General features: G+C 44.1%; 1 protein-coding gene across 1 annotated transcript; it reads right to left on the bottom strand.

Moving 5' to 3' along the window:
* Nucleotides 1–10,100: 10,100 nt before the first annotated feature.
* ALOX5AP (arachidonate 5-lipoxygenase activating protein) lies at nt 10,101–24,796 on the bottom strand. The gene is made up of 5 exons (XM_089775528.1): nt 24,646–24,796; nt 16,877–16,976; nt 15,810–15,880; nt 14,239–14,320; nt 10,101–11,066 (listed from the first exon to the last, which is right to left on the bottom strand). The coding sequence occupies exons 1-5, from the start codon at nt 24,713–24,715 to the stop codon at nt 10,904–10,906; spliced, it is 486 nt and encodes a 161-aa protein (XP_089631654.1). The 5' UTR covers nt 24,716–24,796; the 3' UTR covers nt 10,101–10,903.
* Between the last annotated feature and the right edge of the window lie 97 nt (nt 24,797–24,893).

Below are 24,893 nucleotides of genomic sequence, written 5' to 3'. Positions count from 1 at the left end.
AACCAGCCAGTCTAGTTTCATTATCCAGACCGAATGCAATTAAATTTTCAAAAGGTATTCAATTTTAATAATCTGAAACTAATAGAATTTTTTTTATCATGACACTATTCCTTTAAGAAGAAGTAACAGGAGAATCTCATTGTTGTTGAATGAACATACAGAGACCCAGCTCTGCTAACACTTTTCTCATAGCTAAATGTCTGGCATTACATTTATTGTGGATGTATCTGTGAAGCACAGGCTTATTTACTAAGAGCTGAGGTTCCTCCGAGAATAAAAATGGTTAAAGTAAAAAACAACATGCAGAGGAAATGAAAAAAAAATACTTTCTCAAATACTTAGTGGTTACTGAAGGCATTTCTGGTAAAAAGCATGACAAATGTTATTACCGAAACTGGACTGGATTCATGCCAGCAACTAGCATCATCCAGTGTATTCTGTTCCCCAGTGCTTTGACTGGTTTTTAGGCAACAGATTACTCAGTAATGCAGTCAGGTGTGTGCCAAAGACAAACCTTCTGTGAGACAGCGAAAACAAAAAGATATACCAATATTGTGCAAGTCCTTAGGGGGTCTGTTTCTGCTGTTCACTTATGAAGGGTAAATACAGTGGTGAGAACAAAACACCGTCAAGCAGTACAGGCAACTCCTAGCCCAGCCAGCAAAATACATGAACCTATTTCTAAGACGCTCCTCACACATCAAAAGCTACATCTTGATGCCACAGTAATATTTCTAAGGAGAATGGGAAGGGCTTGGAGGCCAAATTCTAAATCCCAAGGACACAGGCTGGGGACTGCTCTTGGGTACTCCAGCACCCCCACCCAGGATCTCCCAAATGGAGAGCATTTGGGGCTCTCCATAGCAGCCTGGGTTCCCTGGGTGGATCTTACCACTGCTTGGCTCTGGCTTCTAGCTTGGTCAGGGGGTGGGGTCTCAGAAGAAAGAGAAGGAGCACGGGTGAGGACATGGAGGGGAGGAGCTTCATGTCGTCGTCCCTCTTTTACCATGTGCTCTTGGTTTAGGCTCTGCATCTGTATCCAGTGCTCTTGGTTTAGGCTCTATATTGTAGACAAAAGGGCTGGTCTACACAAGGAACTTCCTACAGCTGACAGATCCGGCAATACCAGCCCAATCCCCAGTGTAAATAGCACAAGGTCAATGGTAAAATTCTTCAGTTGACTTAGCTACCACCTCTCTGGAACGTGGACTGCCTAAACTGATGGGAGAACCCCTCCCATCCTTTTCTTCTTTTTCTCTCCCTTTCCTTCGAGCTCTCCCTTCTGCACAGCCTCCTTGTCCCTCTCTCTTCCGTTGCTCCCACTCTCTCCTCTTTCTGTTCTTTGTGAAGAAGCCAAGGAGAGGCTTGGTGCCATGGACCAGGATGCAGACAGTCAGACCTGCTCGTCAGAGCAGTGGGAACTAGGCCTAGTAGTCAGAAGACAAGTTGGGAGCCAGGATCCAGGGCTGGAACTCAGAGCCAGAGAATGAGTCAGGAGTCAAGCCAATGGCCAAAGCTTGAGTCAGAGGTAGAGTGAATAGAAGTAGGGATCTGGAACAGGGCAGGAGGGCAAGCACCAGGAAGTCAGGGCTTGGAAGTGAGGCAAAAAGGCAGTGTCCATTGTAGCAACCATCCAGAAATTCACCTAGTGGCTGAGGCACTTGTTTGTGAATTTTTTTAGTTTAAATAGCAAATCTGAGCCAATTGCAGAGGCCAATCAAAAACTTTGTTGGTGGTTCTGTTGGTGAGATATGGGCCACTAGTCCATATTCTCTTCTGGTACCAGTGAGCTGCCAGGTGCTGGCTGCAGTCTGAGGACTACTTGGGAATCCAACTAATCAAGATCCATAATTCCTCCCACCTGGCTCTGCAGACCTATGGGGCCAAGAGTGGTCCCATATTTCATTAATAGTTTTTAATGATTTTTAAAAATATTTAAATGGTTCCATTGGTATAGAGTTTTATAAAATCTTTGTGTTACGGCACCTAAATTCTGGGCCAAATTTGATTTCAATATCCCTTTCATATCACGATAACTAACCACTTTGAAATAGGAGCAAGCTTTCCAGAACCCCACTCTTCAACAAGCCTTTGCAGAATGTAAGAACACAAGACGGACATACTGTGCCAGACCAAAGGACCTACTAGCCAAGTATCCTGTCTTCCCACAGTGTCCAATGCCAGGTGTCCAGAGGGAATGAACTGAACATGTAATCAAGTGATCCCTCCCTGTCTCTCATCCCTGGCTTCTGACAAACAGAGGCTAGGGACACCATCCTTACCCATCCAGACTAACCTCCATGAATTTAAATATTTCTTTTTTTTAATCCTGTTATAGTCTTGGTTTTAACAACATCCTCTGGTAAATTTGACTGTATTGTGTGAAGAAAAAAATACTTCCTATTTTTTGTTTTAAACCTGCTGCCTATTAATTTAATTGGCAACCCCTAGATCACACAGAGGGAGTTAAAGGAGAAAACTGCTATGGGGCCAGGGGATTGAAAAGGGGCTGGGACTCCCAGTGGCCACCACTACTACTGCAGCAGTGTTGGCAGCTGTAACCCTAGGCTCTTTTAGTCACTGCCATGGATGGCACACTCCACGTGGCACTGAAGAGCTGGCAGGGGAGGGCTAGGCCCCAGGCCTGCCCCTTCCACCTGACTCCCCAAACCTTCCAGGAAAGCAGAGCTGCCCCCCCCCCCCATCTTACCGAGGGGCCCATCAATTCTGTCAGTCCCCCACCTAGTTCCTGTGTTATGAGATGGCATAAATAGCACTTCCTTATCTACTTTCTCTACACCAGTCATGATTTTATAGATCTCAATCATATCCCCTCTTAGTTGTCTCTTTTCCAAAGTGAAAAGTCCTGGTCTTATTAATCTCTCCTCATACAGAAGATGTACCAAACCCCTAATCATTTTCGTTGACCTTTTCTGAGCCTTTTCCAATTCCAATATATCTTTTGTGAGGTGGGTCAACCACATCTGCATGCAGTATTCATAATATGGGTATTTGCAGTTGATACCAAGCTGGGAGGGGTTGCGACTGCTTTGGAGGATAGGGTCATAATTCAAAATGATCTGGACAAACTGGAGAAATGGTCTGAGGTAAACAGGATGAAGTTTAATTAAAGACAAATGCAAAGTGCTCTGCTTAGGAAGGAGCAATCAGTTTCACACATACAGAATGGGAAGCGACTGTCTATGAAGGAGTACGGCAGAAAGGGATCTAGGGGACCACAAGCTAAATATGAGTCAACAGTGTGATGCTGTTGCAAAAAAAGCAAACATGATTCTGGGATGCATTAACAGGTGTGTTGTGAGCAAGACATGAGAAGTCATTCTTCTGCTCTACTCTGCGCTGGTTTGGCCTCTGTTGGAGTATTGTGTCCAGTTCTGGGCACTGCATTTCAAAAAAGACGTGGAGAAACTGGAGAGGGTCCAGAGAAGAGCAACAAGAATGTTTAAAGGTCTAGAGAACATGACCTATGAAGGAAGGCTGAAAGAACTGGGTTTGTTTAGTGTAGAAAAGAGAAGATTGAGGGGGGACATGGTAGCAGTTTTCAGGTATCTAAAAGGGTGTCATAAGGAGGAGGGAGAAAACTTGTTCATCTTGGCCTCTGAGGATAGGACAAGAAGCAATGGGCTTAAACTGCAGCAAGGGAGGTTTAGGTTGGACATTAGGAAAAAGTTCCTAACTGTCAGGGTAGTCAAACACTGGAATAAATTGCCCAGGGAGATTGTGGAATCTCCATCTGTGGAGATATTTAAGAGTAGGTTAGATAAATGTCTATCAGGGATGGTCTAGACAGTACTGGGTCCTGCTGTGAGGGCAGGGGACTGGACTCGATGACCTCTCGAGGTCCCTTCCAGTCCTAGTATTCTATGATTCTAGTATTCTATGATATTTAGGCTGACGTAGGCTGCCTTATGTTGACTTACCTTTGCAGTGTAGACAAGTCCTCTGTGCTTCTCTTCACTCACATTCTGATTTATAATTCACACTCTGGGATTTGAAAGACGAAAGGAATGCTAGAGAGCTCACCATGCATGTCCCATTCCAACTGGTGTCAAGTGGAGTTCATGATGTGGAGGACAACACATAATTGTGGCTCCTTTTCTGATTTCTTTCTTTTCCTTTTCTTTCGGCTAAGATAAATGCTTGTCCGTTTTAGTACCTGGCAGGGCTCATTTGCAGCAGTGACACAATGTCTCTGTGTGCCTGTCCTGCTCTTCCCAACAGTGATAGGATTCCACATGGTTGCACAGACATTAAATAATCATTCCTTTGCCATTTCTATTTGGTATTGGGGGTCATAGTTAGCAAGAGGAGGGCTCTTTCAAGGGGCTCTGTAACCAGTTTCATAATGAGGCCCTCATTTATTCAGTATAATCTGGAGCAATTCAGAATGGAGTCATCATTTTGTGAGGAGCATCTTCCTCACTCTGACACTTCATTCCTGTGTGAATTTATATTTTTTTCTGACAAAGAACAGGTCTGATAATTACATAGATAAAATAAAGCACACAAGATAAAATTAACATATACGGGTTGGTAGAAAGAAAGCAAATCACAAATACAAAACATATCAGCATATTGACAACAGTGCCTTGAGAGCAAAGGATTTATGTTTAATGAAATGGCAAGTATAAATGCTAAGACCAAAACCTCAGTAGCAAATTATGCATTCAGCTATAGAAATATTGATTATAAATCTCCAAAACAGCTGACTAGGTATCTTGGGAAATTCCTTAACTGTCATTGCATGAGAAGTTATTTATAGAGAGGCCAGTTGAGTTATACCCTTCCACCAGTGTATTATGACTGAAACAGCCACGATTTTTCCATTTTTTTCAAGCTCTGTCTCTTGGCAGTAAGAAATGTCCTTGAAATGAATGTTTTCTTAGTGTCGGAATGGCTCCTTACAGCGCCTATGTGATCAAACATAAATGTCACTGACGCGCGATACCTGTCAAAGGGTAAAGTGCAAGAATGAGTGAGAGGAGGGGAAAAGAGCACAACGTGTACAGGCCAGCCGCAATCTCCATTTCTGTCCTTAAGCATCAAGAACAGAAGAATCCAGCTCTTATGACATCACTAAGCTTTCTGAAAGCCCTCCTCACACCCCTTTTCTCCAATGTAGGTGAGCCAGTGGATTTGGGCTGCATGCAATTATTTAGCTTAATTTTTCCTGAATTTCATGAAGACTAAGCAAATGTAAAGTACCCTGAGCCCTGCACAGTATGAATCACAAGATGTGTTAACCACACAGACTTGCACCAGCGTAAATGAAGCTTCTGGGGCTAGACAGATGGCTGGCTGCTAATCAGCCCTCACATACTTTACTGACCCCAAAATATTTCCATAGGCTTAAACACTGATAGGATTTGTAGTGCATGTGGGTGAGGAGCAGATATAAGTAGGCCACAAGCCAGTTTAACCTAATTCTCACACCACAAACCGCCCGCCAAGAAGTGATAGAACTTCAAGGCAACCAGACAGAAGATGCCACAGGGACTGTCTCTTTGTATATGTTTGCACAGTGTCTAGTACAATGTGGCCTCTAAGTGTTCCTGCAGCACAGCTAAATAATATAATAGGTATAGGGGAGCTCAACCCAAGGAGTCTGTAGGCCCATGGAAGACACGTGTACAAACAATTTTTGCCATTTGCAAATTGCAGACACAGCTCAGTGTAAAGTTATAATGTTCCCATTTTCTTGAAATTGGCTAAAACGAAACTTTCACTCTTTGTAATGAGATGTATGAAAAATAATCTGCCCTCTTCACACCACAGACTACCACTGAGCTATCTGGTGATCCTGTCTCCTTTGCTGCTGTTTTCCTGCCATATCACAGACACCCACTAGATGGCATCTGCACATTTCTGGTAGCCAATAAGAAGTAAGGCTCTGATAATGAAATCTCTTAGCTGCACAAAGCAGCACTTCCAAATGTGCCCTCAAGATGGGAAGACCTTTATCACTGGAAGTGGGTTATTTATTTCTCCTCTACGGAGAAAAAAAGAATAAGGTTGTATGGCCATTGTAGGTGGCTAGCTTCCTCAGACCTGGATCCTTGACTCGCTACGGTAATGCAAATAAAAACACCAATGGAAGAAGCTCAGACCTCAAGAATGGAATCATACAAAAACCAGTGAGGGAAGACTTTAATCTCCCTGGACAGAGTTACAAACTTGCAAGATTCTATTCCTGGGGGTGGGAAATCCAAAACTGACTACAATGCAAAACTGCTGAGTTGGAATTCCTGTGAAAATTTGACACCATCAGAAAGGGTCTGAATAGAGACATGGAATGGCTCTCTCATTACAATGAGTCATTTCCCCTTCAGATACTCTCACTTTCTCATCACCATTGGAAATGAGCACATCCACTGTGATTTAATTAGCACTGATGTTACACTCCCATCTCTGCATCCCTACCTTTCTTTTACTTCAAGCATCTAAGGAATTGAGCTGTATCTCACAAAAGCTTATACCCTAATAAACAAGGCTTGACAAATAATACAGTCTACTCACCCGTGGCGAGTAGATTGTAACCCGGAAAAGCCAGGTTCGGGCGATCTGCGCATGCGCAGATCGCTGGACAGCACGGCTGGCGAGTGGGGCTCGCCGCGGTTTGGCGAGCCCTGCTAATAAATATGTTTGCTTTTACATGGCACACCCGTTGATTGACAGATACAGATATAGATCTCTTATAGCTGCTCATCCTGTCCTGGGTTTAGGTGTATGGCTAAATCCTGGAAATGTCCAAAGCACTATTTAAAAGCATGTGGTATTGAATTTGCTGTGAGTAGAAGGCAGACTCTCCACATCAATTATCATAATTTTCACAGTGTTTCATATTTTCAGCTATGTCCTTCCTTCCTCTTCCATGGTAAGAGAGAAGTTGGTACCTGTTGGCTGGTACGGGCCAGTTTGTGACCTTAGTAACATGGGTCTGATTGCAGATACCTCCATTGAAATCAATTGTTACCCAAAATTTAGATCTCGGTAAGCCCTGATCTACACTAGGGAGTTATTTTGAAATAACTCTCCTTATTTCAAAATAACAAGTGGAGCATCCACACTACCAAGCCTGCTATTTCAAAATAATGGGGCTGGTTATTTCTAAATAATAACTCCTGCTTTCCTTGGGGTATGAGCTTATTTCAAAATAGTTATTTTGGGAGTGAGTAGCATCAGTAGCTCCTGGAAGGCATTGGAGCCTGCCTTTGGAAGCAACTGACCTGAACTTGGCTGCATTAATAAAAACATTAGGAACTTCAGGTGGGCTTAGCACCAGGGTGGGCAGATCTTTATTCACTTAGTAATTCTCAGAGGAGTATTGTTCTGTAAGGCCAGAGTTTTCTACTATAATCTTTTCACTGTTTGTACTGCAACTTCCCGTCAGAACAAGACCAACTTCCTATAGCCTCAATTTCAGCCCGTGTGAGTTGACAGTTAACTCTACGACCACTTTGTAGTACAGTAAAAGATTCAGAGAGTCCATGTATACAGTCACCAGATGGTTTGATATTTATCATGGTTTGATAGCTAATTTTTAGCCTTTAATTTTTTAAAGCCAGATTTTCAAAAAGCCTGAAGGTACAGGTTACATTGGCCCTTTGCCAAGCCAAACTAGCTTCATACCTGATGGACATAGGTTGTTTTGATTATTGTATGTGCACGCAGACAGTGCACATTTCTGTATGCAGCCTGGTGCTTCAGCCTTTCTAAGAATTCGTTACAAGTGATGCTATAGCATGCCCACTCTAGAAAAGGAGGTGTTTGACTGTAGGGGAGGGAGAAGGGGAAGAAAACAAAACCCACTACAGATCTCTAGTTATGCAAGGAGAGTCTGAATAACAATGACATTTGCCTTCTTTTTACAGAAATAGGAAAAGGCTAAAACAATTAAAGCTGCACCTGGAAATGAAAAACAGAATGCACCAGACAGCAGAATTTACATAATGAGCTCAGGGCCCCTTATGTGTTTGTGACCATTGTCAGAATCCTTGTGGGTGTTAGGTCTCTCCCACATTTCATTTCTTTTGCTCCCAGAAAGGTGCTGATTTACGTGTAAGATAAATAATTGTCAGACTGATGGCCATCACTTCAGTCCCTGTGAGGACCATCTATGTTTGGCCACGGACTTCAGTGAGAACAAGTTCACTTTCTATATTGGTGTTACCAGCTGCAGTGGAGTGGGGAAGCCCAAGGTTTCCAGTCCACCTCTAAAAATAATTAAAAATGTATACTTCTAACTAGGCATGTTCCACCTTGTCCATGCCTTGCTTGGTTAAATCCCAGTCCCAGTAGACTTTAACCATAACTACCCAACACTGTGCAGAACACGAACTGTCCTTTCTACTGACCACAAAGTCATTATCAGCATCATGTTGGCTAACTTACCTCTTCACATCTGTATTCTAATGGTAGAATTTTGTAGTGAAGACAAAGCCCAAAAGCGTGTACCTTCTGCAACACAGTTAGGCTACGTCTACACTGGCATGAATTTCTGAAAATGCTTTTAACGGAAAAGTTTTCCGTTAAAAGCATTTTCGGAAAAGCGCGTCTAGATTGGCAGGATGCTTTTCCGCAAAAGCACTTTTTGCGGAAAAGTGTCCGTGGTCAATCTAGACGCGCTTTTCCGCAAAAAGGCCCCGATCGCCTTTTTCACGATTGGGGCTTTTTTGCGGAAAACAGTACTATGCTGTCTACACTGGCCCTTTTGCACAAAAGTCTTTTGGAAAAAGACTTTTGCCCAAATGGGAGCAGCATAATTTTTCCGGAAAAACACTGATGATTTTACATGAGATCGTCAGTGCTTTTCCGAAAATTCAAGCGGCCAGTGTAGACAGCTGGTAAGTTTTTCCGGAAAAGCAGATGATTTTCCAGAAAAACTTGCCAGTCTAGACACAGCCCCCATGAATCCTCACCCCTAATGATGTGACAGCATCTCTGAAACTGAAGTATGGGGCGGCAGAAAATCTGACTAAACTGTTATCTGAAGAGTGCCAATGAAGTTTTGAAGCTAAGGAAGGGAAATAAATATTTACACTATACCAGGAAGAAGTAAATTTTTCAGAGCTGTAAGCTCAAAGTGTTTAGATTATGTATGATCAATATTTATCTACTCTGTTCTGGTGTGAATCAATAAGTTAACATTTAAAATTCCTGCATATAAATGGGAGAAAAATATTATGTAGTGTGATGGTACTGCAAGCGGTTAGATGCACAGACACCTCAGACTGCTTTTAAAGAGATCATAACATATTTTATAAGTAAAATGGTGTTAAATGTTTAAAGTGAAAGAGCTCTCCCCCATAAACAAGGAAAATATTACATTTGTACATTAGTCCTTTAGAAGCTTCTAAGTCAAGCATTTGGATGAGAATAAAAGCGAGCGAGAGAGAGAGAGAGAGAGAGCTTCTTTCTGGGGATTCCCAGAGACTGCTCACTCACAATCTCTCCCCTCCCCACAGCAAGTAGTCTCTGCCCCTCCTAGGGGACCTATAAATATGAATGCCTTTTATCAGTCAGATTGGAGAGCTTAAGCTGGGGATAGAGAACCTTTTTTGGGTCAGGGGCCGCTGACACACAGAAAAATCAGTCGGGAGCCAAACACAGTTGAGAAGCAAAAAACAAAAACAAAACAAACCCTCACTGATGTGCCCCCTGAGTGAGAAGGAGACACTCCACATTCCCTGCATACACCAGAGCCTAGGGGAGCCCAAGCTAGTACATTTTGTGTGCTCCAGTCCTGTGGTGGTGCAGCAGGGGGCTGAAGCGCCAGTGCGGGCTCCCCAAAGCTGGGGGGAGCTCTGAGCCTTGGGGGTCAGATCCAGGCAAGTTGGGGGCTGCATCCAGCCCCTGGGCCTGAGGTTCCCCACCCCTGGCTTAAGCTTATGTTGGATTCTAAGCAAACCATCCCTTGATATTGACTTGTAGGGACATGTTAAAAGAGTTGTTAGCAGGGAACGGAGCAGGCAGTGTTAAATATGTGCTCATAGCTATTAGCTTGCAATGAAGGATCAGTCCTGCTCCTGCCTTTCATTGGGAGTTTTGTCATGCATGGATCAAGCACTAAATGAAGATGACACAACAAACTGCTTTCATCTTTTTAGATTGCTTTATTAAAACCAAAACAAAAACAACCTCAGAGATAATGGAGTCTCATTTCCACTAAGGCACCTTTACACTCCTCTGGCAATTTACCCTGCTCTGGCAACTTACTTTGTGTAAATAATAATCAATCTCAATCTGCTGTGGTGTACTACTGGGGGTATGGTTCCCATTGACTGCAATGAACATTGTGTATGTGTGAGCGTCGCAAGACTGAGCTCTGGGTTTGAAAGCTGAATGAAATTCACCCAAAATGGTTTTTGGCTGAAAAATGAAGATTCAGAGACACCAGAACATACTGCAAATTCATTTCAGTTTCCCCAGTTGCTTTGTATAAAAAAATATCCAAAAATGTCGATGAGTTTTGTTTCAGTAGTTTTGAAAGGAAACAGGTTGAATTTGCCTTTCAAAATGATTTTTCTTTTTGGGATTGTCTTCAATTTTATTTTAGTTTATTTTTTTTAGATTAAAACTGTTAAAATGTGCTTGAAATCAAAATGGAATGTTTTGTTCTGCCTGAAATGGTTTGGGGGATGGGATTTTTCCACTTATTTAATCTGAAGAATGATCGGGAAGTTATTACCCTTCCTAGGGCACACTGTTCACAATAAATCATTTCACTGTAGAAAAAAGGTTAAATAAAATGACAAAACCCATTAAAGCCTTAGATTTACAGCAGTCTGAAAGGGTGTGTAGGTTTATTTCTAAAACAGTTGACATATAGCTGCTTTTGGCTACTCATCAGTAAAGCACACTGCACCACTACCACTGAGAAGAATTAAGGTATGAGTAGCAGTGGGGAGATGGTGTTGGTTATGGTTTTTATATGCATTTCAAAATCGCTTCCAAAGACGATGACCAGGTAATAGTTGAGGATCCCAGCAACAGACATAAGGAACAGGAATGATATGATGCGTTTTCCAAATATGTAACCAGGAGTGCTGGGGAGAAAGAGAGAAAGAAAAGTAATGTATCAAGACTTATCACCCTGCTTGGTAAGTGCTCATCCTCCCTTACCATCCTTCAGACCAATTCAAATAGCTCTCAAGTGCTCAGATACATGGGCCAAATTCCTCATTGACTTGCACCTTTTCAACCCCTTTAATGTCAGCAAAGATGCACAAGTGTAAATTAGATCAGGCCCACAGTGTTCAATTCATGCTTCTCACTACAGAGTCCGTCATTTAAGCGACATGTGTCTTAGCCATTAAAGATACGTGTCACTGATCAAACTTAAAATCCAATTCAATTATCTTGCATTTTAATGTTCTGTAAGATCTATGTGGTCACATGGCTATTACGTTAACCTTAATAGGAGCTGGGTGGACATCAATGGGAGAAAAGACCCCTGTTCTATCACTTTGCAAATGGGAAGAGACAATACCACAAACATGCACTGAAATATCACTGAAAGCAGGAGCCTTTCCCCCACCTGCTCTGCAAACACAGTCCATGACGTGTGTGAGTCCAAACTCCCCTGTTCCCAGAGTTTTGCTTTATTAGCAAAGAGAAGAATAGTAAGAGGATAGAAAAATCAGCTCCCTTACTCCCCTCCAACATCTTCGGACTCTGCCCAGCCCAAGTGTTGCTCTTTGTAACTTTTCTACGACCATTTGTACTTGAGCATATTTTTTACAGTAATTTAGATAATTCAGTATACAGACCTCTTCCCTCTTTAAACTACTAGTGGGATCTGCCTGTCAATGCAGCTGGGTAAAACTAATTGGAGAAAGTGATGGGAAAGTGAATCTTGTACTTTGTTTTATTTATTTCCTTACTTTTAAACCCTGTGCATGTAGACACAATTGATCAAACGTACAATAACCTACCAACCCAGACTGGCTCAAGAATACATGTATGTGGGTCAAAGGTTTGCAAATCCAGGCTATTTTAGCACAAGGGTAGGGGTGTATATTCCTGAGTCCAAAACTCCTCATGGAAAATATTTTGACGTAGCCCTTTCAAAGCATGGGCCTGTTCCCTGTAGTATCTAACAAGTGCTGCACAGGAAAAGAGAGGTGGAGTCTCAGGGCAGGTTCCAGGCCATTTAGGGTTTCATAGATCAAAAATGTCACTTCAATCTCGCTTAAGAAGAAAGCAAACATTGTGCTCTGGCTTAAGTCATTCAAAATAGACTTATGCCTGGCCTTGGCTAGGTTGGGCCTCGCAATTTTACCCTTCTTCAAGCTCAGTCTCAACCAGACACTGGGGAAGACGCTCAAACACACCAGCTGGAGCAGGCAAGAGGGGGATTCAGATCTAAGGGCTTGTCTTCACTGCAAAATTAACTCAAGTTATAGCTCAAGTGTAGGTTGCCAGGAGTCAGATTTTCGACTGGAATGCCTGGTTGAAAAGGGACCCTGGTGGCTCTGATCAAAGTTCACTGCCTGTTTTAAGTCCAGTCAGTGATGCAACAGGCCTAAGGTAGCTCCATGCAGCTCCCAAAGGTAGCAATAAATCTCCCCTCTGGCTTCTACATGTCGGAGCGGCCTGGGACTTCATACGCTGCATTGAAAGTGCCTGCTCTGCAGCTCCCACTGGTTGGGAACTGTGGCCAATCAGCACTGCAGGGGTGGTACCTTTGGATGGGGCAGCATGCAGAATTGCCTGGTGGTGTCTCTGTCTAGGAGTCAGAAGGGGCACATGGCACTGCTTCTGGGAACTGCTTGAGGTAAGTGCCTCCAGGAGCCTGCGCCCTGACCTTCTTCTGTGCCCCAAACCCCTACCCCAATCCTGATCCCTCTCCTGCACTCCAAACCCTTCATCCAGAGCCCCAGCTCAGAGTCTGCACCCGTAGCTGGAACCCTCACCCCTCCACACACACCACAACCCTCTGCCTCAGCCCAGAACCTTCTCCTGTACTCCAAACCTCTCTTCTCCACCCCTCAGCCTGTAGCCCCCTCCTCCATCCCAAACCTTTAATCCCTGGCTCCACACCAGAGCCTGCACCCCCGGCTAAAGTCCTCACCCCTTCTTACACTACAATCCCTTGAGCCAACCTGGTGGAAATGAGTGAGTGAGTGAATGAGTGAGAGAGAAAGGGAGGGACAGTGGGGAGAGCAAGTGACAGAGGGAGGGGGGATGGTGTGAGTGGGTGTGAGGCCTTGTAGGAGGAGTGGGGTAGGGCCAGGGGTAGAGTGTTCAGTTTTGTGCAAGTGGAAAGTTGGCAACTCTAACTCCTCCTATCATACACACCCCACACATACATACACACATGTAATTTGAATGCAGTGGTGTCTAACTTGAGTTGGCTGGGCTGCCATGGGATATGTGTAAAGCTGGACCTAGCATAATTCTGCTGCTAACAAAACCATGCTGCAGGGTGGCTGCAGGCTACTTGAGTGCTGTTAGCCCTCCAGTGCCTTCCATAATTACCCCATGTGCCTGCAAAGGACGGACAAGTTCTCCCACAATGCACTGTGAACATAGGCACTGATTCCATGGGTGCTCTGGGGCTGGCACACCTATGGGGAAAAATTAATGGGTGCTCAGCCATTCTCTCACCCGCTGGTGGCCCTGTTAATCAGCTCCTGCCCCACACTCCCAGTGCCTCCTACCTGCAGTGGGATGCTCTGGGAGGGAGGGCTAGAAGAGAGGAAGTATGCTTGGGAAAGGAGGCAGGGAAGAGGCAGGGCAGGGACCTGGGGAAGGGATGGAATGGAGGCGTGCAGAGATGGAGCATGGGTGAAAAGAGACAGGGAGGGGGCAGGGGTTTGGGGAAAGGAGTGGAGTGGAGGGAGGGCAGGAGGGGGTGTCAAAAAACCCCTAACTAGAGGGGGAGTCAGCATCTATGGTCGTGAAAGAATTCACAGAGAGTCTCATCTTACCACAGCACTAAGAACCATGGGACAGGCCCTCAGAAGTCTTAGTGCCACAAATGAGTGAATGTAGTGCCAGTGTGGACACGGCAACTCCAGTGTTACTTCACTATACGACTGCTAACACTTGAGCTAGACTTACTGGAGGGGAGTAACTTGAGTGCAGATAACTCAAGCTAACTCTGCAGTGAAAATGTACCCCTGTACATATTGAACAAGAAGGGTGACAAGATACCCTACCAATGGAAACATGTGTCACCCAAAACACTTGTACAGAGCATCCGGGAATCCTTACCTTTGTGTCTTCTCTCCCAGGTAGCCAACAAAGTACTTTTGCCTCACAAACAGGTATATCAATCCAGCAAAGGCAGCAGCAGCTGAAAGGAAGATAAAGCAACACACATTACAAGCTTCCATTAGGGTTGCCAACTCTGACGGGAGCTATTCCAGGAGATTTTTTTCCCTAACTTGACATAATGTCATTTTTTTAAAAAATATCTAATAAAATCTCCAGGGTTGTTTTCAGTAGTCACCAGGAGATTGATTACAATTCCAGGAGACTCCAGGCCAATCCTGAAGGGTTGGAAACCTTAGTTACCATATAAGTGTTCCATGTAGGCCTCATTATCTGGAGGTCTATATGGCAGTTCATGCTAGATGGGGGACCTGAGGGAAGCCTGTATTTTGAGAAGCATGACAAGCGGTGGGACCCAGAAACTGAAGAAAATAAATTCTGTGGTGAATTCCACAATATTTCCCTTCACCTTTCACAGAAAACATGGTGGCCCAAATTCTGTCCTCAGTTATGCCCACTAAAGGAAATAGGAATGTACCAGCATGAGAACCAATGCTAGGCCCCCATACAGGGTGATATTGTGCTCCTCAGTTAGCGCTGTGCTGCTCGTGTCCAATATATACAGACTATTTGGTGTATATTTTGTTTTCCTCAGAAGACCTATGTGGGGGGGGGGGACTGGAGGGGGAGAGGGTGCAGTAGGCCACTACACTGCCCCAGTAGCAGGCCAGGCACTGTATTGTGGTCCAAAATTCAGTTTTTAGCACAAAAAAAGGTTTTCTTTGATTGTGTTTTAATACTGGCTTTTCCCAGGCCAACAGGCCACGCACCTACTTGACGCCAGCCCTGAGACTTCCTTCACCCACAAACAATGAGAACCCTGGTTTAGCAAGGCACTCAAGTGTGCGCTGGACTTTAATCATATGAATACTTTCACTGAACTGAATGGGACTGTTACGCAAATGCTTAATTCTAAGTACATGAGTAAGCAGTTTGCTGAACGGGGTGCTCAGGCTAGCTTAGAAGGCAGCAGTGAGCGATGAAGCTTTCACAAACAGCCCACCATGCTGGGCACAATTTCCCTGCAGCAGCCTGACAGCACTAATCATCTCTGGCAGTGTTCTTCCAGGATGATTGAATGGATTGGCTGTTCCAGGCCCTGTGCTCTGACAGGGGCTCTCCAAATAACCTGGCTTCCCGTAGAAACCTTCACCTGTCTCCACCACCCCACAGCTAGGAACTGGATGGTTTTTTCCTCCTGGCTGATAGATTCTGCTACCCAGTAAGAATGATTTTGGCACTGACCAATCTGGGCCATATTCAACCGTGATCCATCCCTGTTTGTAATGTAATATACAGGAGAGGGAATGGCAAATACATTAGCAACTCAAAGCTGCAGACGTTTCCTCTCTGCACTCAGGCAGAGTAACCTCAGTCTGTCCCTTGCTGAAGCCTGAGAAGGGGAGGGGTCCAGTCAGAAGCCTTTTTAAAGATAATAGTAAACTTGACACTCAGAAGACTCACAAATTATATATGCTTATATATTGAGAAGGAGCTGAATTATGTGTTACCTTGGCTACAAAGCAGTCCAGCACACCAAAGCACAACAAGAAACGTCGGGTATGCATCTCTGCAGTTTTGGCTAGGAAGGAATTAACAAAGGGGAGTTAAATATATTGAAAACAGGAAAAATATCCTTCTGCATCAGAAATACAACTACCAACTTACATCTGGAGATTTATCTCCTTGTTACCTCAGAACAACGGGAGGTGGCAGCTTGGCATCTATTCACCACATCAGAAGTAAACAACAGTGCAAAGAGGAGGGCGTGTGTAAAATCCATCTCCTTCTCTGCCACAATTAATCAGGTAAATGCCCAGTGCATTGTGTCAGCGTGGGCAAATTTGGTAGGCCCAATCCATATTAATCACATTATTGGTACTTGAAACTCAATAAGGGAAAAGCGAGGATGGGAATCACAGAAAAGATGAGGCTCTTGTAAAATCTGCCTGTTGTTTTTTCTATAGCTTAACAAAAAGGAATTATCTAGGCCACTTTGTTCATAAGGGGATGTCACTGGGAAAATATTCCTTTATACATCCTGGGATACACCCCCACACAGGGGAGTATTTTAATGTATTTTGAAGAACAGAGCACATTGTCAATGCTTAGCAAATAATAAATCATTATTTAATTTTCTTTTCTTTTTTAGGTGGTCATGAAATTCCCCTTTTCAAAGACGACAATCAGGAGTGACCCAAGAGCAAAGCAGCATGGCTAGAACACTGGTCAGAGATTCCAGAGACCAGAATTCTATTCCCATCTTTGCCTTTGAACTCTTGTATATATGATCATTTCTCTGTGCCTCTATCTTGCCTCTTTACACTATAGACTCTGTGGCAGGGAGTCTCTTATTATGTGTTTATACAGCAACTGCTATAGATTCCTGATCTTGGTTGGAACCTCAAGACACAATTATATAATAAATGATCATGCTAACAAACCACGAGGGCCTGAGTGACGTCAATGAGAGCCTTCCCATTGGCTTCGGTGGACTTTGGATCAAGTCACAAGTGAAGGCAAAGATTAAACTCAACAGGGAATGCCCTTCCCCCCCCCCCTTGATTTGCATACTCACTTGGCAGTGAAGACGCGTTCAAAGGCAGAAGATCCAGTCCGCTGTAAACTCTTGCCATTGTAGCTCTTGCTTTCATGCTCCACTTTGTGTGCAAAAAAGGCTGTTAAATAAAGGAAGGGTTTGTTCTGAGGGTTAATCTGGACACATCGTGCATGCTCAGTATAATAGGCTGTGCTCTTCATTTGACTGCCATGAGCTTCTCTTGACACCAGAAGGGTGGGCTGGTGTAAACAGGATCAGAATTTGGGCCAACACATTCTCACCTAGGTTTAACCAAGCACTTTAGTTCACATATGTACCATGTGGTCCCTGCGAAAGTGCCTACATCTTTTTCTGAGGGGATCTGGGGGGATCATTTCTGAGCCCAGTGCTCACAAAAGAAAAAGTTTATTTGCTACTTTGTCTCCACATCACTCAGCTCCACATTCAATTTGGGGTAACATGCACAAATCTTCCTGAGTTACCCTTCATGCTCCCAACTCAGTCTGTAAAGCTCAACACTCACCTCTCATTGGAGTAGTTAGATTTTATGGAGATCTGAGGGAATCCATCCCTTCTCTAGTGATATACTAGAAAGGAGGATTTTGGGCCCTTTATCTCATGTGGGATTACTAGTCACAGCACAGTCCCAAGGATGGAGTAACAATAGGGATGATTTGAGCTGGTTTTGTTATGGCAGGCACCTGCAGATGAAATGGCCCTAACTGCTAGAGTGATGATCAAAGCTTAGCTATACCACAGTGAACAATGTGTGGTAGATTCCCATTGTCATTCATTTGGGTGGAAACAAGGATCTGAGTGGCCATTATACTCAGCTTTTATCTAGCCCTTACTTGGGGAAATTTCCATTAACAGTGAAAGTTCCTCTGAGTAAGGAGTGAAAAATGCTGAGAAGGAAGTGGAGGATTTGGCTTGTGGGTATTGGTAAACTGTGTTCCACATGCATGGTACGGTCATCTCCAACACTTACCCCTGAATTGTTTTTGTTGGATCTCAAAGTACTTCTACCATGAATCCTTACAAAAAGTGGAACAGATTTTTCTTTTGTACTTCATCACTGCCCCACCTTTTAATTTTGCTAATTTATAAATGCACACAAATTTAAATGTACTAGTATAGTATAGGTGCTGGAATTGTTCCAGATTGAGGTGTCATTAAAGGAGGTTTTGGAACAAATTGATAAACTACACAGTAACAAGTCACCGGGAACAGATGGCATTTACCCAAGAGTTCTGAAAGAACTCAAATGTGAATTTGTGGAACTATTAACAGTAGTTTGTAACCTATCTTTTAAATCAGCGTCTGTACCTAATGACTGGAAGATAGCTAATGTGATGCCAGTATTTAAAAAGGGCTCTGGAGGTGATTCTGGCAATTACAGACTGGTAAATTTAACATCAGTACCAGATAAGTTAGTAGAAACTATAGTAAAGAATAAAATTGTCAGACATAGATGAACATAATGGCTGTGTCTACACTGCACCCCTTTTCCGGAAAAGGGATGCAGATGAGACAAGTCGGAATTGCAAATGAAGCGGGGGATTTAAATATCCCCTCGCTTCATTTGTATAAACATGGCTGCCGCTTTTTTCCGGCTCGGGGCTTTGCCGGAGAAAAGCACCAGTGTAGATGGGATCTTTCGGAAAATAAACCCTTTTCCGAAAGATCCCTTATTCCTGATTTTAAGAGGAATAAGGGATCTTTTGGAAAAGGGTTTATTTTCGGAAAGATCCTGTCTAGACTGGCGCTTTTCTCTGGCAAAGCCCCGAGCCAGAAAAAAGCGGCAGCCATGTTTATACAAATGAAGCGAGGGGATATTTAAATCCCCCGCTTCATTTGCAATTCCGACTTGTCTCATCTGCATCCCTTTTCCGGAAAAGGGGTGTGTGACGGGGCGAACAGGCCCCGCACTGCAGGGCCGGGAGTAGCCCAGGCCCAGCTGGCGGAGAGGGCCCCGCCCTTCCGGCCCTGCTGGGCATGCTCGCAGCAGAGGCCAGGTATAAAGGCAGAGGGAGCTCAGCAGGCAAGAGGACAGCTGGGTGAGGGAGGAGACCAGGCCAGGCCCGGCCAGTGTTTTTGCAGCCGCTGGGACCGGAGCCGCTGCCAGTGCTGGACCCCGACCCCGGGAGACCGGAACGTCCCCACAACCCCGGCAGGTCCTGCCTCAGAGGCCAGTGGGCCCCATGGGAACCGGGGCGCGGTAGGAAGCAGCCCAGGGCAGGGGATACAAAGTCTGGCTCGGCGTGTAGCAGCCGGATTCCCCGCCGAGCCGGCAGGAGCCACAGACCCTGCCTGAAGGGCCCTGGGCTGGGACCCGGTGGAGAGGGAGGGCCCGGGTCCCCCTACCACGCAGCCCCCCCCCCCCCCGGACAGCCAGGCCTGGGGCCAGGAGAGGCTCCTCAGAGGGACTAGGCCTTTGATACCGTATATCCCCTGATAGAGGGGCCTGGACTTTGGGTGGAGACATTGATACCGTATATCCCCTGATAGAGGGGCCTGGACTTTGGGTGGAGACATTGATACCATATATCCCCGGATAGAGGGGCCTGGACTTTTGGGGACTTTGGGGTGCGGTATAGGCCCGGACTGAGATGCGGGTCAGTATAAGGGGGTCAGCAGCCCCCGTCAGGGGTGTACCCCCTGACAGGGGGCAATGTAGACACAGCCAATTTGTTGGGGGAAAAGTCAACATGGTTTCTGTAAAGGGAAATCATGTCTTACTAATCTACTAAAGTTCTTTGAGAGGGTCAACAAACATGTGGACAAAGTGGATCCAGTATAGATAGAGTACTTAGATTTCCAGAAAGCCTTTGTAAGTAAGTTATCATGGGATAAGAGGGAAGATCCTTCAATGGACTGATAACTGGTTAAAAGACAGAAAACAAAGGGTAGGAATAAATGGTAAGTTTTCAGAATAGAGAGAGGTAACTAGTGGTGTCACATAAGGGTCCGTATTGGGACCAATCCTATTCAACCTATTTATAAATGATCTGGAGAAAGGGGTAAACAGTGAGGTGGCAAAATTTGCAGATGATTCTAAACTGCTCAAATAGTTAAGACCAAAACAGATTGTGAAGAGCTTCAAAAAGATCTCACAAAACTAAATGATCGGGCAACAAAATGGCAAATGAAATGTAATGTTGCTAAATGTAAAGTAATGCACATTGGAAAAAATAATCCCAACCTCAACCCTCCTGATGAGCCAGATCCAGCCCATGGAGGCCCTTTTGCCCATCCCCATCCTAGTGGAGTCTGTTCTACATTTGATTTTGATAGATAGGGAGGAATTGGATGAGAATTTGAAAATGGAAGGCAGCTTGGGTGAAAGTGACCATGAAATGATAGTGTTCATGATTCTAAGGAACAGTAGCATAGAGAACAGCAAAATAAAGACAATGGACGTCAAGAAGACAGATTTTAGCAAACTCAGGGAGCTAGTAGGTAAGGTTGCATAGGGAGTAAACAATGGAAGATGGTTGGCATTTTTTCAGAGACATTATTAAAGGGCACAAGAACAAAACTACTCCACTGTGTAAGAAAACTAGGAAATATGGAAAGAGATCACCCTGGCTTAAGCAGGAGACATCAGAGTCCACAGCCTTGCCAGGCCCTTGGGCAAGACAGGGGGGAGGGGAGAGAGGGGAAGGAGATTATGCCACATCCCTGGAAGGGGGGTGGTCTCAGGCAGAAGGGGCAGGGCAGGGGCTAGGCTGCTCTCAGTGCTACCCAGGAAGTGCCACACCTTCCCCAGACAGCCCTCGCTGTTGCGCAGAACATGCTGTGCAGCACTCCGTCAGAGATTTAAAAGTCCAGGAGTTCTGGGCCCTTTTGTATCACCAGGCCCCAGAGCAATTGCCCTCTTTGTCCCCCCTCTCTTGGCAGACCTGCCAGGAGCTCTTCAATGATCTAAAAATCAAAAGAGAGTCCTACAAAAAGTGGAAACTAGACCAAATTACAAAGGATGAATATAAACAAATAACACAAGTACGGTATGTAGGGCCAAATTAAAAAGGCCAAGGCACAAAATAAGTCCTTAACCTCTGAGGACAGGACAAGACGCAATGGGCTTAAGTTGCAGCAAGGGAGGTTAGGGTTGGATATTAGGAAAAACTTCCTATCAGGGTGGTTATGCACTGGAATAAATGGCCTAGAGAGGTTTTCAGGTATTCATTATTGGAGATTTTTAAGAGCAAGTTAGACAAACACTTGTCAGGGAAGGGCAAGATAATACTCAGTCCTGTCATGAATGCCGAGGACAGGAGTAGATAACCTCTTGAGTTCCCTTCTAGTTTGATGAGTTTATGATTCTATGTACGTTATTACTGCTGTACAGGGAAACAGGATTTGTTTTTATATTTCTGTGACAAACTGATTTCTTATGGAACCTCGCAAATATGCCTAACAGCTTTGCTGAGTCGGAACACTAACACAGCTTCTCATATCGAGGTTGCTTGTTTTTAAATTTCATATTCCTATAAGTTATTCTTTCCTACATTTGTCATTACTCTCATTATAGGGCTATCAGCCCAGGTGCAAAAAACACTATAGACTGCGGGGGAGGAGGAAAGTTTATAAGTTTGCCCATACACTGCCCTTGACTAGCGGCAAACAGCTGTCACAGAACACAAAGGACCATTGGGAGTTGCACACAAGGGCAAAATGTAGCATGCGCTGAATGTATGCTAATAACATCTGAACACCTTCCAAGGAATCCCATCTTCCTTTGGATGACTACTAGGTAAACACGGAGAAGTGTTGGTTTCGGGTATGAAATGCAAATTCCACTCACTTTAGCTCTTTTATCATCATTTCATTTATTTTATACACATATACCCAGGTTACACATCTGGGTTCCTGCTACGTCTCCTTTGTGACACTTTGTGGAGCAAAGAGGATGAAGGGACTGCTTCACCTGTAGAGATCTACTACACACTAACCACACCATTGCTCAGAGAGCTATATTGAGTGCGACCATAGCACCCCTTAAGCAGTTCTAACTTGCACCAGAGCTGCCCCGAGGAACAGGGCAAAGGAAAAATGGCTTTCAAACCATGTGTGCTTCTTGACCCCAACCTCTTTTACCCAGGATCCTGTGCCAAGCATTGTTCTTGTCAGACCCAATGATTTGGATCAATAATCTGATGTTCAGATTTCAATGCTATAAAAATGTGCATGGAGTGGAATGGCAACAGATAAGTTTCTTGGATGGGGTAAGTAAAGGAATAGTATTGAAAGTGTTGGTCTTCGCATTATGTCTCCACAAACACCTCTGATGAAATAACTGGAAAGATACCAGGGCACCAGTGTTGCTTTTACATTGTGCATTTGTGTGACCCCTCAACAGAGTTTCAAATGCTGCCCAGCTGATTAGCAGACAGCTCACAGCTCAGTTTTTGTTTCCACTGGTGGTGCACATTTGCATATGCCTCTGTACACATAAAGACATTATTCTGCATGTGGATGGAAAAGATTAGAGGGAACATTGCTGGGCACATCTACAGATGGGTATGCCTTGATTACCAAATTCTGCCATGAAGTGTGAATTCTCAACCACTATTAATGATGGTTATCTACTTGTCAAGAAGCAGACTGTGAGAGACTCCAAAAAGATCTCACCAAACTGAGTGATTGGGCAACAAAATGGCAAATGAAATTTAATGTGGATAAGTGTAAAATAATGCACATTGGGAAAAATAACCCCAACTATAGGTACAGTATGATGGGGGCTAATTTGGCTATGACAAATCAGGAAAGATCTTGGAGTTATCGTGGATAGTTCTCTGAAAACTGCCACACAGTGTGCAGCGGCGGTCAAAAAGGCAAATAGGATGCTAGGGATTATTAAGAAAGGGATAGAAAATAAGACACAGAATATCTTACTGCCCCTGTATAAAACTATGGTACGCCCACGTCTTGAATACTGTGGTCAGATGTGGTCTCACCTCAAAAAAGATATTTTGGCCTTGGAAAGGGTTCAGAAAAGGGCAACTAAAATGATTAGGGGTTTGGAACGGGTCGCATATGAGGAGAGGTTAAAGCGACTGGGACTCTTCAGTTTAGAAAAGAGAAGACTGAGGGAGGATATGATCATGAGTGGTGTGGAGAGGGCGGATAAAGAAAAGTTATTTATTAGTTCCCATACTAGAAGAACTAGAGGACACCAAATGAAATTAATGGGTAGCAGGTTTAAAACTAATAAAAGAAAGTTCTTCTTCACACAGCGTGTAGTCAACCTGTGGAACTCCTTGACAGAGGAGGCTGTGAAGGCTAGGACTATAACAGAGTTTAAAGAGAAGCTAGATAATTTCATGGAGGTTAGGTCTATAAAAGGCTATTAGCCAGGGGATAGAATTGGTGTCTCTGGCCTCTGTTTGTTTGTCAGAGGCTGAAGAAGGATGGCAGGAGACAAATCGCTTGATCATTGTCTTCGGTCCACCCTTTCTGGGGCACCTGGTGCTGGCCACTGTCGGCAGACAGGATACTGGGCTAAATGGACCTTTGGTCTGACCCAGTACGGCTGTTCTTATGTTCTTATGGGTGTGCCCAGTGGTGTACAAAACAGGGTAAGGCACCATCCCTGCATCAAAACCATAATATAAAAACCTGTTCCTGCAAACGCTTAGTGCCTTCAACTGAAGGCAGAATTTGAATGCAAACCACAAACACATTTATTTTGTGAGAGATAAGAGCTCTCTGCAGGATCCCAAGCACCATTACTGCTCTGTTGCATTTTCTCTCTGAATGTTGTAGCTCTGATAGTATGCACCCACCGCCTCTGCCATAATAAACAGCTCAAGGACAATCTGCCCCTGCCACATGATTTTGGTTCCTAAAACTGCAAGTGGTGCCTGATCCAAAGCCCATTGAACACCTTAGTTGTCTTACTACTGATGTCAGAGGGCTTTGTTTCAGGTCCATAATGAGGATAACAGATAGTCATGTCTCAGGTTGCCCCTGCACAATTTTCCTTGGACTTGAGGTAACATAAATGAAATTATTTAAAAAATAGAGTCACTCATCTGTGTGTATCCTGGGTCGCGTTTTTTTATTAGGAATTAAATATGTGTAAGACATGAGTCACATGTAAGAAGTTTGCAGAAGAAAAATATTTAGTTTAGCTTAAGAACCTTAGAAGAAACTGAGCTAAAGAACAAGATAAGCTCTGAAATACAGAATTCCTCCAATGAAGGACATTTGTAACATTCCCATGAAGGGGTTAAAACTAGTAAGCCGACAGGCTGAAGAATGGGTTTCAGGACAGTAAGATAACATGTTAAACTGAAAAAAATAACCGGACCAGAACCTTTGCAAGTATAATTCAATAGAGTACAATTAATCATACTCATTAATACCAGCTGAGGGTCTGATCCATGTTTCATGGAAGTCACTCAGATCCTCAACCTCTTCCATATCCAAAACTAAGTCTCTGCTCTAGGACATATCACTGAGGCACAGATAGTGGCTGTTAACACTGACATATATTTAATAAACGTACTATCATAAACCTAAGATTGAGTAACATGTCACTGCCAGTATAACCAGCCACAGGTACTAAAATGGTATGCTAACAGGAGAAAGAGCTCAAAGAAGTTTAGAAACCAAGTTTGCTCATATATGCACACATATTCACACAGAGAGCCATACCCAATAGGAGAAAAACACGTATTAAAATAGTTCAGTTTACATTTCATATTCAATGCCTAAGAGTTACTAAGAATTCTCTTCCCTTTTTCTCAGCTTACCCCTAAAATGAATGGTTCTTTTCTTACCATTTTGGAGAACGCTGATAAGGCTGACTATGGCTAGAAGGACAATACTCCCCAGCACCTCATGGTCCATTTTGGCAGTAGGCTTGTCAGAGTGGACTATGCAGCCTGTTCAGCAGTGCAGCCCCACAAAGCACAAGAAGAGGAAGTGACGGTCTATCTTATCTTGCATCATGACACATTTCACATGTCTTCACAGCACCACACCACAGCCCCTCTTATGTAGAAGATCAGTGACGCCTGCCTGCAGT

The sequence above is a fragment of the Pelodiscus sinensis genome, chromosome 1, assembly GCF_052426305.1.
Source record: "Pelodiscus sinensis isolate ZL-2025 chromosome 1, ASM5242630v1, whole genome shotgun sequence".
Taxonomy (NCBI): domain Eukaryota; kingdom Metazoa; phylum Chordata; order Testudines; family Trionychidae; genus Pelodiscus; species Pelodiscus sinensis.
The sequence above is the reverse complement of the archived record's forward strand: the minus strand, read 5'-3'. Positions and strand labels throughout refer to the sequence as shown.